Consider the following 19,178-nt stretch of genomic DNA (forward strand, 5'->3'; position numbering starts at 1 on the left):
GGGCAGTGGGCTGCAGCAGAATAAGCTCCCCTGGTGATGCAGGAGGTGAAGTTTAGAAAAGAACACGGCTTAGAGAGGAACAACACTCAGATGATGGAGTCATCACTTTTGGAGTTGTTGACTTGGCACACTGTGGGGGTTTTGTGTACAGTAATTGTGAGATCCCTGAGGGGGTCTTGGCAGATGCCATGTGATGTATTTCCACATAACGCCCGCTTTCACTTCCAGTTCTACGGGCGCGGGCAGGGCCTGGCGCGGGCAGTGGCACAGTGCGCGTCCTTCAGTCTTGGCCAAGGAGCAGTAGTGCTACAACCTTGGGTCATTTCAACCCGTGATATACTGAGTACTGGCAGCGTTCTTTTTTTGTAGTGCCCTTTGAGATTTGTAACTATCACTTTCCAACTTCCTTGTTTCATCTTCCTCTTAGCATTCACTATTTGGGCAATGGGCCTGTAGACATTCACATCAATATGCAAATAGGAATATTTTGGAAAGCCAGATATTGCATGATTCAGATATCGCCTGCACACCTGAGTGCAGTCAAAGCCAGACAAAAGCTAGAACACCTGTCATGTTGAATGGCCTATGAGCAGAATGCCTGCAGACTGCAGTGTGAGGATGTCGGATTGGAGCAATAACCTGACAGTCATCAACATCAAGTACCCAGATAACAGCTGACAGGAATCTGGAACACACCAGAGGTTTGCTGAGGCCGGTGAGTCCACCTGAGAGAAACACCTGTCAACGGCCACACTGACTAAGGGCTGCTTTCAAACTAACAGAATTTCTAACTAAGAGGCAAAATAGGTGAGAATAGTGTCCAACGAGTTCATCATCTCCAAAGATGATGAACAGAAATATGAGAATGCACATTGCTAATCTGATAGCTAAGATCATTCTGTGAAAGGTTAACTTAACTTTGCTGTTGTTGTTGTAGTTGTGTTGTTTACAGGAGGGTGAAGGACTGTATCAGCTGGCACTTCTGATGGGAGAGATAGAGCATTTAATTGAAACGGGAGATAATTAAGTGGATCTGGCAACTGACCCGGTCTCCCAACAACGCTGAAACAATGATTATGATAACAACAGAAGTTTTGATTTTAGTTTAAATGAGCATCACTAGAGCAGTGGTTCTCAACCGGTGTGCTCTGAGACAAAGTCAGGTGTGCCGTGGAATTTTAAAGCAACACCAAATAACTTTTCCTCTGTCGCACGCACTATTTGTTTATCCAGCACTGGCTTTGGAAATAACAATGTCCACAGACAAGGTAGAATATGTGCCATGATTTTATGAAAGTACGATGTATTGCGACATCAGATGCAAGTCACATTTGTAGTTTCTTATGTGTCATTCCATCAAACTACAGATCCGCTACCCGATCTGGCAAACTTACATAGTGCGGTTATAGCCGATAGAGGGCCGCGAAGCGAATGCAGAAGTGCTGTTCACCCTGTTACGAGTTGATGAACCACTGAAACGATTTTGGAAACATTATTTTAAGGTAGAAACAACTCTTTGGTGTTGCTTTAAGCAACTCAATGCAATTTTTATACTGCCACATTGAGGGTGTTTTTAATGCATAAATGACACAGATTCTTAATTTAAAACCTCATATTATATGAGCACATGCTCATCACTGTTGTCTCAGCTCATGAACACTGTACAGAAAAAAATTATATAACATAACAAAATGAACCACTCCTCTTACAACCTATAGTAATATGTGTGCCACACTTTAAAATCACTGCACCCTAAATCATAGTAGGTATGCCTTGGCATTTAGGTTTGACCTTTGGTGTGGCTTATCCCCAAAAAGGTTGAGAACATCTGCCCTAGAGAACGTGATAGGCGTAGTTTTTGGAGTCTGGCGGGTTTTGTACAAGGCTGATGCTACTTGAAGTTAAAACACGTCTACGAAGTTGAAAACAAATCGTCGGACAGTGTTTAGTCTTATAGTCACATGGAGAAACGAAAGATAATTTAGAGAACAACCCGAGGAGAAAAGTCACAGGTGAGGACTCAAAACATTAGGCTACTTAAAAGTGATACCCCGCGTTCTGGACAACCAACGCGTCATTCAAACGTCACTCCAACGCTGAGCCCTTCTGCTATAACTCCCACAGAGGGATGGCCGCGTGTCATATGAAGGGGCAGATGCCCTGAAAATGTCTCCAGAAAGAAGAAAACATGTCTGACTCCAGGTATGCCTCTTTTCTTAGGATTACATCGTTAGGTATTTGGAAATCTTACTTAGCCAATGTAATGGTCAAGCCTTGATATATTTGGTAAGGGTTCATCAGGATTAGCCTGTAGCAGAGATTTTGTGCTGTGTTGTTTTTGTTGTTTAACATCAAATGACACTTTGATGTTATTTCCATATGTTTATTTTACTTGTGTTTTCAGTGTGACAGAAAGCTGTCAAGTACAGTAATTAGAATGTTGGAACACCATGTTTTTATGTAACAATGTCTTTTCACTTCCAGATATAATTCTTTCTTAGGTCCTGATGCAGCTGTACACCTCGGGGGGCAGTAACTTGATCATGTTCACATTGTCAGCATTTGCTGCCTTAATTCCACCACTGGTTGTTCTGGCCTCTAAATCTCAACATTGCCAACCCCAGACCAGTACCTCCTTTCATGGTAAGAAAGTGGTTACGAAATTTCATAACCAGATTCTATTAATATTCTTACTTTCTTATCAAAATCTACGGCAATCACAACCAATGTTAGTGAATGGTCTCTATTTTACGCTGTCCCCAGAGTCCTCTGCTCTTGCGTCGCTCCAGTGCCGTAATGACTACTCCACTCACATACAGTGCAGCTGGACACAGCCCCCCAACACCCGCCTGCACCTCTTCCACCTGGCTGTGTTCAGGAACAGGTTGTTCAGACAGTGCTGTAGGAATTTGAAATCTCAAATTGAATACCGTCAGTGAAACTCTAATAATGTAAAAAAATATTATTTATCTATCTATCTATCTATCTATCTATCTATCTGATTCATTCCAAAGGAGCACTGAGTCACCCTGTGTGCCTGTTCCTCCTCCATCCCAGGATGCAGAGGGTCACCTCAAAGCCCACTGTCGGTACAACACCAGTATGTTTGTCATCCATGCGCAAGACTTTTTTTTCTTCAAGGTTCCTCATGTGAAGTTCCTCTCCAAGACTGTTGACCTTCACAATCAAGGTAGACCTGCACTTGTCTTACATCTACGTCGATGTTGCCCTTTTGCAAGAAGATACACCGAGTACTAGACATGCTAGTTGCTAGGTGTATGGATGGATGTCGTGTATATATGGCAGCTTTTAAGGCATTTCATATTGTGTTTTAAAGCCAGAGTCTGTGGTTCTGGTGAAAGGCGGTTAATCTAGTTACACTTTTTCCTTCCGTGCCTGTAAAGCAATGTGCTGATTGGTGGCATTTGGTTATGGGTCAGTCCAAGCCTAGGGCTGGAGTTCTTCTGAGCACACAATCTGAATAGAGGACTGTGCAGGGTAATTCTCCAAATCTGACAACAAGTTTGAATTGGAATCACAGACTGTTTAGTATGTATTGTAAGCAAAAGTATGTTGTACAAGCCTATGTGTATTTATACTGTAGAGTTCTTGCAACAAGGTTATGCATATCTGCCTGCTTGACTAATATTCACTAAATCTGTAACAGTTACAAATGTTAGTGTTATGTTAATGGTGGTAATGGAATATTGTCTCAGCTGGTGAGATTGTTGTTGTTGTTATTGTTTGTTGCAGTGAGAGATCCTCCACACCACCTGTCCGTGAAGGTCACAGAGGAGGGACATTCGGAGTTGACCTGGCAGAGCCCTGGGACCCTCGAGCCCTCCCCATCCTCCACCTATCAGGTGCACTACAGACAGACCGACCAGGAGTGGACAGTGAGTCAGTCACACACAAGGGACATTCAGTCAAAACCTTCTTCTACACTCACTGTGTATAAAGCACAATACATTTGATATAGCAACGGTGATGCTATAGGTCAGTGAGCTTTCTTTCCTCATCCTTATTCTTCTTATTGAAATGGGCTGCATGCACACAGCTATATGTGAAAAGCATTTATGCAGTCTGGTCATCTACTCTGCTCAGTGCTGTCCAGCCATCAGCTACTCAGATAGATTTCAGTTGACAGCATTTCTTTCACGGCCGGCCCAGGAAGAGGATGAAGGGGCTCTCTTTAATGATTCCCTGGAACATCATCACTGTGTTTTATAGGGTTCCCAGGAGAGGTTCTCTCTGAAGCACAGTGATCAAATCAGTTCAGTCCAAGTTGTGCAAGCTATTACTGTCATAGTAATTGCACTCCGTGATTTTGAAGCTGTTTAAAGGAATGGTGTGACAAAAAAACAATCTTAAATCTGGATCCTGATCCAGATTATCATATAGGACTTCAAGCAGGAGCACACCAAAATACATTTAAAGTGAATTGGAACAATATTTTTTAAATTGTGTGAGCACACACACACACACACACACACACACACACACACACGCACGCACGCACACACAGATGGACCTGATTACAATACCATCCGCCCCCCATCATAATAACTGTGCAGGAAATGATCTAACTACAGGTAGGTAGTTAGACAGATAGCCAGTTTATAACGCTGTTCAGTGGTGTGTGTTGTGGCCTTGTCTGTCTTCCTACTGTATGTGTGCAGGAGCTGGAGGTCCAGGGTCAGGACCTGCGTCTGGAGGCGTCTGCACTGGTGCCTGACGGCAGGTACGAGGCCAGGGTCAGAGCCAAGAGCCATCAGAGCGTCTGGACGGAGTGGAGCCCCCTGGTGCACTGGAGGCCCAGTGAAGGTGAGCATTGGGACAGAGGGGACGGAGTCTGGTGTCTGGTTGTAAGAGGAGCCATGGAAGATGGAACAAAAGAGATGGAAAAGGCTGTAAACCGTGTTCAAGTGATTCTGAGCGTTCATGCTTTCTGTGTGCTGCTGGTTGGCTTGCTGCTGCTGGCGCTGGTGTTGGTGCTGGTCTTACATTGTGTGAAATAACAACATGAATAGAGATGGTGAGGTTGCTAGATTAAAACTGTGTGCCATCATTGACCTCACGTTATTGGAAAAATAATGGGTTATTGAACACTTATTTCTATATCAAGAAATGTAATGTAAAATAATGTTGGTGTGTGTGTGTGTGTGTGTGTGTGTGTGTGTGTGTGTGTGTCAGCATCTCTGCCAGGTCCCTCTAATCTTGGTTGTGTTTTGGACGGAGAGAAGAAGGTGCTCTGTAGCTGGGAGGCACACGGAGACCTCGCTCAATATGTCACCTACAATCTGTCCTACCGCATCAACCCCACAGCACAGTGAGTCTCTCACTCTCTCTGTCTCTGTCACTGTCTCTCTCTCCCTCCCTCCCTCCCTCCTGTTTTCTGTCTTTCTCTCTCTCTCTCTGTATCTCTCTATCACTCACTTTCTTTCCTCATTTTATTCTCTCATTCAATGAACAAAAGACTGCAGAAGTGTATTTTTGTAGCTCAAGACACATTTAATTACATGGTAATGATAAGAGGATTGATTTGTATGGTAATGTGCATCCCACAGTCGTAAGGAAGGGGGTGAAACTGTAATGACAGTCTGTCCTTGACGTACAGTTTAAAGCACCCACCCATCCCTGCTTATGCACTGCCTCCATGCATTGTGTTATTGCACTGTCACTTTAATGCAGCGTTATCTTTTTAGAGGGAGATAAAACTAGCACATCAGATGAAATGGTCTTAATTCAATCTCACACTCTCACTTGTCTCTTTCCTCCCTCCCTTCCTCCCACCTCTCTCTCTCTCTCTCTCTCTCTCACACCTCCACCCTCCCTCCCTCCTTCCCTCTCGTCTGCGTTGGCTGACAGGCCTGGCCAGTGCTGTCCCCAGCCCCCCGGGCTCCTCAACAGGACGGCTCCAGTGCTGGGCTTCGGCTGCACTCTCCCCGTCACCGTGGCCAGGTCCCTTCAGGTCCAGCTCAAGGCGATGCCCATCAGGAGAGAATTTAAGTCCCACAAACACAGTATGTTTTGATGAGTGTTTCGTTGCATTCTTAGTAGCGGTCCATTAAACCTAATCATTTATCACTTGTTCTTAGTGTTTGGGAGTGCTTTGGTGAGGGCCAGATTGCACCTGCGCTGCCCCCCTGTGTCCATGTTATGTATTGTGAGCTGATGTCCTGAGACTTATGCTACCCTTTGACAAGATTTGGGAAAGATTCTTGAAAGATTTTTTCTTTTTCTTTTACTAATGCCCCCAACTTTACTACACTCTTTCAAGAATCTTTCCCAAATCTTGTCAAAGTCTTCTGGTGCAAGGATGGCTTTAGTTGATTTACATCTTACATTTATTCATTTAGCTGACGCCTTTGTCCAAAGCCACTTGGACATTAGTGTAGCAGTAAATACTCCCTTGCACTAAGAACTAAACCAGAGAATGACAGTTCAGAATCAAGTGAAGAGGAAGTGCATTGTAAGTGCAAGTTAAGTGTGATAAGTTGTCAGTGGTGTAAGTGATAAGTGCAAGTTCAGTGTGATAGGTTAGTAGTGGTGTAAGTGGTAAGTAAGTGGGTGCAAAACTGGAGATCACTTTCTAGTTGATGCATGTCTGTGGGTGTCACCATGGAGACCTGACATGAGGGTGTTTGTCCTAGTCCAGCCCCCCAGGCCCACTGGCGTCCAGGTGGAGGGGAGGGGGGACAACTGGAGGCTGAGCTGGACTCCGCCCAAGCTGCCCACTGTTCCCATCGCCATGGAGATTTACTACTGGAGCGCTGACACGCCGGTAAGGAAGCTCCTCTCAGACGTGTAGGATCATGATGCCATTGATTGATTTTCTCTCCCTAGTTCTTGTGTCCAGTTTCCCTGGTCACGTTGTCCCTCCTCTCCACCACCTCCCCCTCAGGAGGACCGTACATCCTTCACTCTGGAGGCTCACACAGACTCCCACTCCATCCCAACTGCATCACTACAACCCTCCACGCGCTACTGTGCCCAGGTCCGAGCGCGGGTGGACACGTCAAGGAGCAGCCATTACAGCGGCTATCCCTCCCTGTGGAGCGAACCCGTCCACTGGACCACAAGCTCAGGTGACCAGCCAACAACCCTAATATAACCTCTGCACAACATCTGAGTTGTATGCATTTTACTATAGTATCAGATTCCCGAAGGCTGTCCATTGGGACAGGTAGAGTACTTCTGTGTCTTCACATGCTGTGATGTTTTTAAACTTAAAACCACACAAATAAGGTGCAGTTGAATGAAGAAGCTGGGACTATATCAAAATAGCAGTCCAGTTAGCAGGAGCTGACCCCAGCTGCCCTGCTGTGAGGAGAGCCAGCACTTATCATCTGTCATCTCTTTTAATCAAGTCCTCTCCTCCACACACTTGTTTTAATGTCCATTTGATCGGGGCAGCCATCTGGCAAACGCCAGTGAAGCAGAGAGAGGCAGGCAGTGGTGCGAGCTGAGGTGGACGTCTAGTGCCAAAGAAACAAACAGCATCAAATCTCAGCCACAACTGCTGCCTTTAATACTGATGTGGCAGACACATAAAAGTATTTTTACAAAAGGACAATTTCTACAAAATGTGTCACCTCTACACTCTATACATATACATAACAGGACTTAAGTCAACCTTTTGACACAGTGACTGTCATAAAATGGTCCCTTCTACTGTAGTGTAGCTAAGAAAAAATCTTGTGCCCCTTCAATATAGGGATAAAATAAATACAGCGACACTCAGTCTTTGTGGTATAAAAGGGGCCAACATGTGCAAACCACATAATAAAATAGGCCCATATGATGTGCCACCTCAACATAAGAGTTCAGTGTCATTTATATGGGCTGAATTTTAGCAAACATACAGTAACGGTAGCCAGCTGGTCCATAGCTGGGCACTATGTACGTTTTGTAAACCCCCCGTTTGCTCTCTCTGCTTCACTGGCGTTTGCCAGATGGCTGCCCTGAACAAATGGACATTAAAACAAGTGTGTGGAGGAGAGTAGCCTGGGCTTCTAGCTCAATTGTTGGCGCGCTTGACTCCTGGTCCAAGGTGTCCAGCTGTTCAGAGGACAAGGTGCGGGTTCGAGTGCAGGGCTGAGCTGTGTGGTCAACACAACGCAACACAGCACAGTGCATTATTGTGTACACTGCATAAGGTGAAATGACTGCAGTCTGAGCTTGACTTGTATTGTTCTCCATTTATGGGTCATTTGAAAAATCTGCGAATTATCATTGAAAAGTAAAAATGGCCAGATCAAATTATACTGTATATTGAGCATTTATGAATTGTGTTTAAATAGAAGGTAGAATGCATCTGTCTAAGCAAGGAGAATGGAGTGAGGGAAAGAGAGATGACAGAAGAGGGGGAGGTGAAGGACAGGGAAGAACAGCACAGAAATGGAGGAATTATGATAGAATTAGAAAGGACATGCTTAACTTAATCCCTTTTAATATTGTGCATGACTCATATTTCTTAATTAGTGCATTCATTACCATGTGTGATATAAACAAGTAAACATGTGTGTATGTGTACAGTGGAATTAATGCAATCTGCTCTCAGAAGTGTCTGAAGGAAATCTCTCTCTCTCCCTTTCTCTCTCTCTTTCTCTCTCTCTCTCTCTCTCTCTGGATGGGTTGGCAGTCCTGTGGTCAGCCTTCATGATCTCATATGTGACTATGGCAGCCTGTGTGTTTGTAACAGTCTTTCTCCTTTACATCTGTCAAAGGTAAATACATAACACAACAATTACATATACTGTATACCGTATAAACTGTACCTTATTTCACAGACTCAAAGTCCAGATGAACATATCACATATTACATAAAGAGCACATGCATACAAACACACATGCATACATACATACATACAGACATAAAAATGACTGTATGACAGTTAATGACATTTTTAAAACGGATTGTTCTGGTCCTTAATTATGATTGGCTGAATCACGTCCGATGCCGTTGTAAAACCCAGCACAACCCTTCATGTTGACTGCATTTCGTTCTATATTACTGCGCTACCTAAAATTGATACAAAAGTTAACGTTGCTAGGTCTCAATGTTGCTTGGCAACCACTCTGATAGAGGGAATATATATATTTCTTGGCGGAAGAATGATTATCTATGAATAAATCATTACATTTCTCGTTGTTCCTTTATTTTGGGAAACTTTGCCAGGACTGTATATGTGGTAACAGTTTTACAGCGCAATAAGCCACTTGAGTGCGAGTGATTTTAGAACAGCAAAGGGGGGTTTGCACTGCACATGGTGCCTAACAACGCCCTGCAGCGGTGCTAAAAGCACTGGAACCTACAGCCTCTTGGCCATTACTGGTGAACTATATCAGTTGGTAATAACAGAACATATCAATTATCAGGATTTTGTAATCATTCATACAGACATACAATACCTGTCTCTCATGCAGTCTTTCTCTTACTGTTTCTCTCTCTCTCTCTGTTTCAGGAGGTTCAGGCAGTGGGAAGTATCGATCCCAACACCTGTCAACAGCAAAGTGCTAAAGGACATCTCAAAAGGCAACCAAGTGTGTCCCCTGTATCAGGAAAAGCTCTTTCTGTGTGTATTAAGGCTGTCTGGATACTGTAATTTATAAACGCGTGTGTGTGTGTGTGTGTGTGTGTGTGTCTGTATGTGTGTTTGTCTGTGTGTGTGTGTGTGTATGTTTGCTCCCTCATCCTCAGAAATCCCAAGTCAAGGGGGAAATGACCCAGCCTGAAGCGGACAGCCCCCACATTTACCAGGCCCACATCATGGAGCTGTCCCTGGCCCCAGACGTCCTGTCAGAGTAAGGGCAAGAGCTGCTCACAGGGCCCGACTGATTCAAATGATGCCCCTGTGGCAGAAACCCTCATCAGTGAGGCTGCCACACGCTGTGTTAAATATGTAGGAGATTGTTATTGTCTTTACTGGTTCTTAATTCACACAGCCTATATTAATCTTTAATCAGCTTGGCACATCTAACCAAACAAAGCGCAGTGTTCTCAACACAATAAAGTTATGTTTAATTATTTAGTAGATGCCTCTACTCAAATAGTCAGACAGAATTGGGATGTTTTGCTGTGTTAACTTCCATAAACTGGAGGGTAATTGATGGGAGGCTAGTGAGAGTAGATAGGCTCAGGCAGATGATGTTGGGTTCTGTAGACAACAGTAAAAGACTTGACTTGAAATGTTAGCTACCACAGCCAGTAGACCAACTACTGTGGTCATAAATTTAATGAATGTTGCTGTGTTTCTTTCATAAGCAAAGAAAGGGTGTTTTATCATCACAATATGCTGCATTTCATTTTTATGCGTTTTGAGAAAGATGACAGGAATACGGCATCTATTCCTGGGATGTGTTATCTACAAGTCCCCAGGCTTCATTCCAAGCTTCGACAGGGTTATGGTGTAAAAACACACCTTCCATCTCTAAGAGAATAAAGCACTCTGCTGGGTCCCGCGCTTTGTGGCTCAGAATGATGGCTGTCTTGACCCTGTTCACATCAATTAATGAGTCGGTGAACTTTCTTTAGAGTTTTAGTTGTACTGTGGGAAAAATGTCTCATTTGGTTACATTTGATATAAATAGCATGTAACCTTTTCAAGTTTTAGGCCTAACCTCATTGGAACCTCTAATGATCTGCAATGCACAATGCTACATGTTTTGCAACATAACTTAAAGGGCTCAGCTGACTGTTTACTGTTATGAAAACATTAATTGTAGTCAGGATGAAGGTGTCATGTTAAAAAAAATGTGAATGACGTTGTAATCCAGGTGTTCGGCCTTGAAACTCAAATCCTCCACAGCAACAACTTTGTTGTGATGCAGCAAGCTGCAGCATGTCCTGTGAGCGGCTGCGGCTGCCTGCCGCCCGCTCCTCCTCAGCGTCCCTTCTGCTCGGTGCGTGGAGCCGCTCCGTCCGATCGTGGGAGTTGTCCTCATGCCTCTGCTCTGCTCTCCCTCTCTTCCTGCCAGGGAGCTGGACGACGTCTCCACTTCCTCTTTTCCCACCAGGCTCTCGGCCGACGCTCAGACAGGAAGTATCCTGGCTGTCGAGGAGGATGATTTGTACCAGCCGGTGCCCTGCTGTGGGTTCGACGCAGACAAAACGCTCGCCACGCCCTCTGCATCAAAGGCTTCTGAGTTGAGCTTCGATGACCTGTACATGGCCTGCCCAAGGTCAGGATCCTCCACGGTGATGGGAGAAGAAGTCCTCTCAGAAGTTGTGGCCTGTCCACCCCTTTCCTCCTGCCCTGACGACTCGATTCACAACTGTGTGCCAACATCAGAGACATCTGTGACCCTTCCAGAAGTTTCTGCCCAGCCTGACCCCCCCTCACCAGCAGCAGAGCAACATCCTGCACCATGATCACGCCACTGTCATGATTTGACCCAGCAACAACAGACAAAAAGAGACTTACTGTAATTCCAAAGGAACTTCAATGAGAGAGACAACCAAGCTGATTACTGTTCTAACTTCTCTTGTAATGCCATCTTTGTCCAGTAGAGGTAGTTGTAGCCCTTTGAAACCTTTGTTCAGCAAATTGTGTCTGTGCAGTAATAAGGTGCCTAGTTTAGATCATAGCTTGACTGATTTTGTTGCTGTATCATTCAAATGAGTTGTTTGAATTCATAATTTTTTACTATGCTGCTTTGAAGTTTTTGTGCCCAATGCACCCTTTAATAGATTTAAGCAGTACAGTGTGAATAAATTGTGAATCATTATGAATGGAGTTAAGTGATTCAAGCTTATTTTGAATATCCTGCAATTACGTGGTATTCAGTGTATTCTATCTTAAATAAAAACGTCTGCATCGCTGCATCCGCTGTGACGGTTAAAGTTGTTTGAGAGGTTGTCGGTGTGTGTGACTGTGTGTGTGTGTACTGTGTGTGTGTGTGTGTGTGCGTCTATGTGTGTAAGAGAGGAAGCAGCTGGAAAACAAATGTCAGGCTAGTGTTGAGGGATATAGATGGAGGGCGATACTGGTCTATATACCAGCATCACCTCACAGACTCACTTTCCTTGCTTCTCTCTCTCTCTTCCCCCCCCCCCTCTCTCTCTCTCACACACATAGTACACATCAACACAGAGAAAGATGAGATCCCATTCACTTTCAAAACATTTGAAGAGAGTGTGTTTGTCTGCATTTCTTCCGTACACCACTATGGCTGGATCTGTGCTGGTAGTGCAGGCCTGCGCGGCGCCCCCTCTGATGTGGAGCTCATCTGATGGGACCTGCACAACAGGGGAGACGTGTCAACTCCATTTTACAGTTACAGTGGCAGAGTGTGACCTGTGTGTCAGTTTGTAGATTTGTGTGTGTGTGTGTGTGTGTGTGTGTGTGTGTCTCAATGGCATGTATGTCTGTGCATGCCCTTGTGCTTTCTCTCTCCCCTACACACACACACAGACACACACATCTACATCTGGAGAGGTGTTAAACAGCTGTGTCTGAAGGAGACCTTCAGGATTTATCACCTAACTGTCCCTCACCCGTCCCCTCCCCCTGAGCCTCCTATCTGTCAATCTGCTCCTCTCACCTCCCCTGCGGGTTTTCCGTTCACTTTACCTCCTTCACCTTCCTCCCATATAACCAGCGCCTCTCTCTCTATCCATAATCTCTCCCATATAACCATCGCCTCTCTCTCTATCCATAATCTCTCCCATATAACCAGCGCCTCTCTCTCTATCCATAATCTCTCCCATATAACCAGCGCCTCTCTACTGTATCTCCATAATCTCTCTCCTTTCGCTCAGTACGCCTCACACTCTCCTTCATTTAGTCATTCAGTTATTTTCTCTCTTTCTCTCTCTCTCCCCCCCCTCTCTCTCTCTGTCTCTCTTTCCTTACATGCACAAAGCACACAAGCACAGGTGCTTTCCACATCAGTATTGCTATTGATGCTAGTTCTCCATTTCTCTCCATCTTCCCAGAGAGAGCAGGAGCGGCGGCCCAAACTCACCTCACGCTCTGGGTCAGCCGTCCACTCAGACCCCCTGGACCCTCAAAGCAGAATCTCCAGGCAAGGAGAGCGAGCTAGGAAGAGCATGAGTTACACAGCCATACATTCCCACTTTCCTACAAAATACTACACTGTACTATCACACCTACTGTGTGTATCTCAACCCTTTGGCTGTGATGTGTGATCATGACAGAGTGGCAGAGGTAGACAGACCGAATGAGAGTGTGTGTGTGTGTGTGTGTGTGTTACAGGGGTTCACTTAGGATTAGGAATGTATGGCTGTGAGGTTCAGGTGCAAGCTGGATCAAGTAAACTCATGTAAGGTGGCCCTAATGCTTTCACACTGGAGGGAAAGTGAGGAGGTGTTTGTATTAGCCTTGAGTCAGATGATAACACTTATCACACATGACAGTTTACAAGACTTACAAGAAAAGAAAACTGAATCCTCACTTGCCACAATGGATGTGAACTGGTTGATGGTGACCTGCCTGCCCCTGAGGCAATATTTCAAATATGATATGCGACAACACTAGCCTGGCTCCGCCCTCCTACGTACTTCCCCTCAATTTTCCCTTCAGTACGTCGTCTGGGTCTGCGGTATATTTGCGGGTTTTCTCCTGCAAAAATCTGCAGGTCCAATCAGCGAACAGAGGGAGTGGCTGAAAACGATGACGTTGAGGTCGTGCGCTAGTTTGAGCCAGATACACTTCACGACCAAACGTTATCGATTGGTTATGGCAGATCCAGAGAGGCTCTGGGCAGATCCAATAGTTTTAAACTTCAACAGAGTACTTCAAGGAAGTTAACGCTTGGCAATGGAAAGTGGCCAGACTCTCTGTACATTATGAAATGTACGAGAGTCTGGTAGGACCAGGCTAGGACAGCACTAGGGTAAAGCAATAGCACTATTAATTAATACACGGCTCTTCACAAGGCAAGTAGAACGCTCCATTGCCTTTGGGATTTCCCAAAGTTCTACGGTAAAATATTTTCTTGTGTAATTACCGCTGCAAACATATAATTACCACTGTCAATGGCAACGGGTTTTGTGCTTCTGATACATCTTTCATATCACTACGCAAGGACTGGAACTTCATTCAAAAGTGAAAGCAGACGGTTGATCAGCTGTGTTCTAAAGAATGTTTGATTCAAGTTCAGCGTGTTGTTGCGAACTATTTGTTTCTCAGCAAAGCCACGATGAACGGTAACAAATAGGCTAGGCTATGTAGGCTAAAGTCACATCATGGGGAGTTTATTATTTTGTTTTGGAAAGTAGCCGTGTAATAAGCAGGATAATGTATAGAACGCCGGTCATTATTGGGAAAATAAGTCCCTTCAGGGCGGAACAAGTCAGGTTCGCCCTGTTGGGACTTATTTTCCCAATAATGACCGACGTTCTATACATTATCCCTTACGTATGATATGGGACAGCACTAAAGCAATAGCACTATTAAGTATTGACGTGTAACAGTGATGATTTAGTTTCTTCCACTTGCACTCATTTTTGAGTTGTTTTCTTACATACTGGTAATAGCTATGTCAAACAGTTGGTTGAGTACTGGCCTCTAGTGGTCATACATGTAAAACTGCGTGGCTTCCCTCATAGTTGGAGGATTAGAGCCAGCGGTAAGTTGTGTGTAAACAGAACTCCCTCATAATTAGATTAGAATTCATTACTAAACGTTCTAAATCAACACCTATGGTCTCGAGGTGTTATGCACTTCCTTTGCCAATGTAACCTGTGTATTTTGTGTAGTGTTTTTGTACATTAGAAGACATTTTACGTCGAAGTTTCAAATCACACGTGTGGATAGCTAATATTTCTTCTCCCTCTCATATTAGCATACTGTGTTAAAATCCATGCTGCTGCCTTGCTAAGGAATCCCAAAGTGTTATCTCTCATGCCAGATCAATAAATGACGAACTGGTCCGACGTCCCCTTGCCATTTCTTGGGAAACCACAATGCAGACAAGTAGAAGGGGATACAGACGCACTGTTAAATAATAGTTGAAGCAGCAATATGCAGGAGTTTGACTGGTTTCATAGCTACAGCTGCCCAGGCTATTCACAAAGTAGTTGTAAGTAAAATTACAGCATCACAGCATTATTCCCGTGTCATGTTCCCATGACTATAGGCGGACTATGGCTCATCGTACTCGACCCGGCCCTCCTTAAAGCATTACAAAGGTTATTTGCTGAGCTGATGAATGATTGGTTCAAGTCAGCCATTTCAGTGGATGGATGGAGAGCAGCGGGCTACAAATGAGTCCACTCATGAATAAATGAATTTAGGTGAGCTTTGTTTTCTTCCCATTAACATTACGGATCTTTGTGTCAGTGCAATAGATAGATCGTAGCTATGATTCCTTTTCATACGGTCGTCTCTGCACATGTGCGCAGCCTTTAGCAGTGACCTGTGAGAGGCACCCGAGAGTGCAGCTGCTTGTGTTCAGGTGCCGTTACCAGGGGCAGAACCTGTAATGAGCTTTTCTGAAACTTTTCGTGAGTCTTCATCTTCCAGTGCCCAAACCTATTAGCGCTAATGCTAATCTCAGCCTTTAGGCCACCCGGCTCTCTGTGGAGTGCAGCGGCATTAATGATATTTCTCTGCTCTGCCACCATGATGGACTGCATGTCTTAATTTAGCCCAGCTGGAGCGGGGAGACTCGTCAGAGACGCTGATTCATGATGGGGACATCTGGGGGGGGGGGGGGGGGGGGGGACTTTAAGAAGACAGATGTGCAGACAACACTAATGTGACGGATTACTGCTAGCCATAATGAGCTCCCGGACACTCCTACTAATGGAGTCATTACAGGCCTGTGGATCACTGCAGTGGAGCACAGGAGGAGTGAGAGAGAGTGAGAGAGAAAGACAAAGAGAGAGAGAGAGAGAGAGAGAGAGAGAGAGTCTGAGTTAGGGCGACAGGAAAAGGGCGAGAGACAGAGTCTTGGACTGGCTCCTTGAGGAGGAGGGGATGAGCTGTTTGACATCCAAAAAAAGTAAACAGTGTGTTGGGGGGGGGATCAGAGAGGGTATGCTGGAGGGGTTATCCAAGGTAACAGCCTTCTCTTCTCTGCAGAGAATAGGACCTGGCATGTGGCAGAGGGTCGCTAGGGAGCCGGAGCGGTGGAGCTAGACCAGGCACCCTGAGCACGGCACCATACTGTAAAGAGCTCAGATAACACCGTCATGGCAACTGTAAATCTCAATCTGATTATGATGTCCCATCCATATGCGATACACGTCAGTTTATACAGTAACAATTTTATGGACAAACTTATGTCAGCCAAAATAGAATATTTCTGTCCTTAGAATGACCATAGATGGACTTTTGTAACATACAAGCAAACATGATGCATGGAGTTCCCCTTATCAAGGCATATTTACAGGACATGAAAATCATAGATATGGTATTTTCCCAAATGACCTAACCTTCATTTTATTCTGTTGTGACAGTTTGTGTGTGAGGGAGAGAGAGAACTCCATTGTGTTCCACTGATGTGCAGTGTGTGTGTGTGTGTGTGTGTGTGTGTGTGTGTGTGTGTGTGTGTGTGTGTGTGACTATGTGTGTATGTGTGTGTGTGTGTGTGTGGAGGGGGGGTCATTTTCCTGAGCAGGCGCATGTGTGTGTCAGCACACCAAGACAATACTGGAATGTCAGGAACGCAGCTTGCACTTCCTGTGTTTTCATCTTGTCGCTAGGTACCACTTCCTGTTCCAAGACTGGAAAACATGGGGTCCAGTCATACAATATTATTGTCCACAAACACACAAAGGGAAACATACGTAGACACACACACACATCACACACACCCCGATGTCCCACAAACAACCTCATTAACTTTTTCATGCCTGGCGGATGTTCCTATCTACCTATGACCCTGCTGGAGCAGTAAGTTATGTCTTGTTTTTGTGTCCAAGTTTTTATTGCTCCTCTACATCTCCGTCCCCCCGACTACTGACCTCAGTGTCCCTCATATTTGTCCCATGAAAAAAATCACAGTTTTTGAGGCTGAACAAAGGAAAGAATGAGGGACTCTTTTTGCTGCTTAACTAACCATATGCTCCTGTTTTTTCCTGCTTAACCTGAATGGCTCTCTCCCTGTCTCTGTGTGGAGAAGGTGTGTGTGTGTGTGTGTGTGTGTTACTGTGTATGTGTGTGTGTGTGTGTGTGTGTGTGTGTGTGTGTGTGTGTGTGTGTGTGTGTGTGTGTGTGTGTGTGTGTGCGCGCGTGTTAGATAAGCTCATAGCTCATCAGCACCTGTACTCTTACGTAACAGTCCTCAGCCTCCCGGCCCGGGCAGATCAGTCCAGGTTGGTTGTCATTGTTTCCGTGGCGATGCCAGCCAGGCTGTCTGTGCATGTTTGATGCCATAGCTGTGTGCTCATGCCTCTGGAACCTGTTCACTTTGAACTGCCTGTCTCCGAGGGAGGCTGCCCTATATTCCTGCAGTCCCGTTATGCAGTCAGAGCTGCCATGTCCCAGGGCCGGTGTCAGCGGGCCGCGTGGTGCCCATGGGCAGCGATATGCATAGCTGAATGTGCCATTGAGCGCTGGGTTCAGCCGGGCACATTTACTGTACAGATGCACTGGAGTGTGACAGTCCTGTTCCGCGGACGTGACTCAGACAATCAGCCTTTATGCCGTCCAATGGGGCACCTGACGAGGAGAGGGCACCACGCACGTACGCGCGCCCACCGTCTCTCATGCATGCTCACATGCACACATACACACACACATACACAAATAAACACACAGATGTTCAGACAGGGTCAGAAATAATGAGAGAGAGAGAGAGAGAGAGGAGGGGAAAAGGGGGAGAGAGAGAGAGGAGGGGGAAAGGGGGGGAGAGAGAGAGGTGGGGAAAAGGGGGAGAGAGAGAGAGAGAGAGAGAGAGAGGAGGGGAAAAGGGGGAGAGAGAGGGAGCGATGGCAGACTGGCGCTGGTGGCAGGGAGGGCAGCCCGGGAACAGTCAGAGATGAAAGCTGTGTGAGTTACGGCCTGAGGTGCACTGCCCACAGGAACAGCTGATGACAGGGCAGAATAAGCAGGGAGGGACGGAGCAGGGGCTCCGGGAGGAACCAGGGGCCAAGCACTCCGCCAGAGACATGACACTCCACTGCTATGTTACAATGCAAAAGTCAGAGCTGAACACTCAAGTCATTGTTTAGGGGAAGTAAACTTAATTCCCTTCTATGACAACGAATATACAAAACAACAGTTCACAGGAACACAGGCGTGTGATGGGGCGCGTTTGTGGATGTGGGGCATTTGAGTTTCACAATGCTGGTGTTACATTTCAAAACAGCTCCCTGAACACAGTGCCGATTATTTTGGGCCTTGCTGAATGGGGACAAATCCAGTTCCTCTTTCCCACCATGTTTGCTGTCTGCCTCGTGGTCTCCTGCTGAAGCGGGGGCGGCGGCCGAGTGAAGGGGGGACTCAGGGGGAGAGAGAGAGCGGCATCGGTCAGCGGAGGAAGAGTGGGCGGAAGGGGACAGCAGAGCCACTGTAATCAAGTCCAACACTTTCCACTTCTCCAAACCCCCCAGAGGCGGAGGAAATGGGCGACTCGGTTCCTCGTTTCGTTTCTGCAAGTGCGGCGGAGCCCGACCCAGCCCCGTCTGCAGCCCAGCGTAGCGTAGCGCACCCAGGAAGCAGCGGCAGCAGCACAGAGGCTTCCCTCTCATTGCACTGCACTTCATTCATGCAGAGCTTTGCCACAACAGGCACCAGGGAAAAGACACCAAAACCACAACAGGCACCATATGAGAAGGCTTAAGATAGAATCAGCTATTACCACAACAACCAGCTCAGCTAGCACACTGGTGTCAACCAACACAAAAGCCACATTCAGTTCAATTCAAGGTTTATGGACGTGGGAAATGGTGGCTTACCCAGGAGCTAACAGATTCATGAATTTAAAATAATAATAATAAATAATAATAAATAATAATGCCTTCACAAACTGTATTTCATCAGCTGAATTATGAATTGTAGCCTAGTCTGAGGCAGTGACCCAAAATGAATTAATCTGGTAAAATGAATCATCATCAAGGCACATCCAGCAGTCCTGTGGGCTGTGGTGCTAAAGGTGGAGCAGCCAAGTAGCTCAGACGGGTGGATGCTGCAGAGGGAATATGCACCCCAATGTGGCCATCCCTCCATCCCTCCAAATATAGTTCTTGTCATGGGAATCTTGTC

At 45.7% G+C, this 19,178-nt stretch overlaps 1 protein-coding gene across 3 annotated transcripts; it reads left to right on the forward strand.

Moving 5' to 3' along the window:
* The first annotated feature begins 487 nt into the window (after positions 1 to 487).
* On the forward strand, positions 488 to 11,827 carry LOC121718720 (cytokine receptor common subunit beta-like). 3 transcript variants are annotated; one of them, XM_042103826.1, is made up of 15 exons: positions 488 to 715; positions 2,125 to 2,202; positions 2,485 to 2,643; positions 2,764 to 2,884; positions 3,015 to 3,190; positions 3,754 to 3,896; positions 4,680 to 4,824; positions 5,194 to 5,329; positions 5,869 to 6,023; positions 6,654 to 6,784; positions 6,905 to 7,088; positions 8,645 to 8,729; positions 9,468 to 9,546; positions 9,704 to 9,807; positions 10,981 to 11,827. In XM_042103826.1, the coding sequence occupies exons 3-15, from the start codon at positions 2,508 to 2,510 to the stop codon at positions 11,372 to 11,374; spliced, it is 1,989 nt and encodes a 662-aa protein (XP_041959760.1). In that variant the 5' UTR covers positions 488 to 715; positions 2,125 to 2,202; positions 2,485 to 2,507; the 3' UTR covers positions 11,375 to 11,827. The 3 variants fall into 3 exon arrangements, with proteins under 3 accessions (XP_041959760.1, XP_041959759.1, XP_041959761.1); XM_042103825.1 differs by lacking the exon at positions 488 to 715 and adding an exon at positions 1,724 to 2,012; XM_042103827.1 differs by lacking the exon at positions 488 to 715 and having other exon boundaries at positions 1,724 to 2,202; positions 2,502 to 2,643.
* The last annotated feature ends 7,351 nt before the right edge of the window (positions 11,828 to 19,178 follow it).

This window comes from Alosa sapidissima, chromosome 9 (genome assembly GCF_018492685.1).
Source record: "Alosa sapidissima isolate fAloSap1 chromosome 9, fAloSap1.pri, whole genome shotgun sequence".
NCBI lineage: Eukaryota > Metazoa > Chordata > Actinopteri > Clupeiformes > Clupeidae > Alosa > Alosa sapidissima.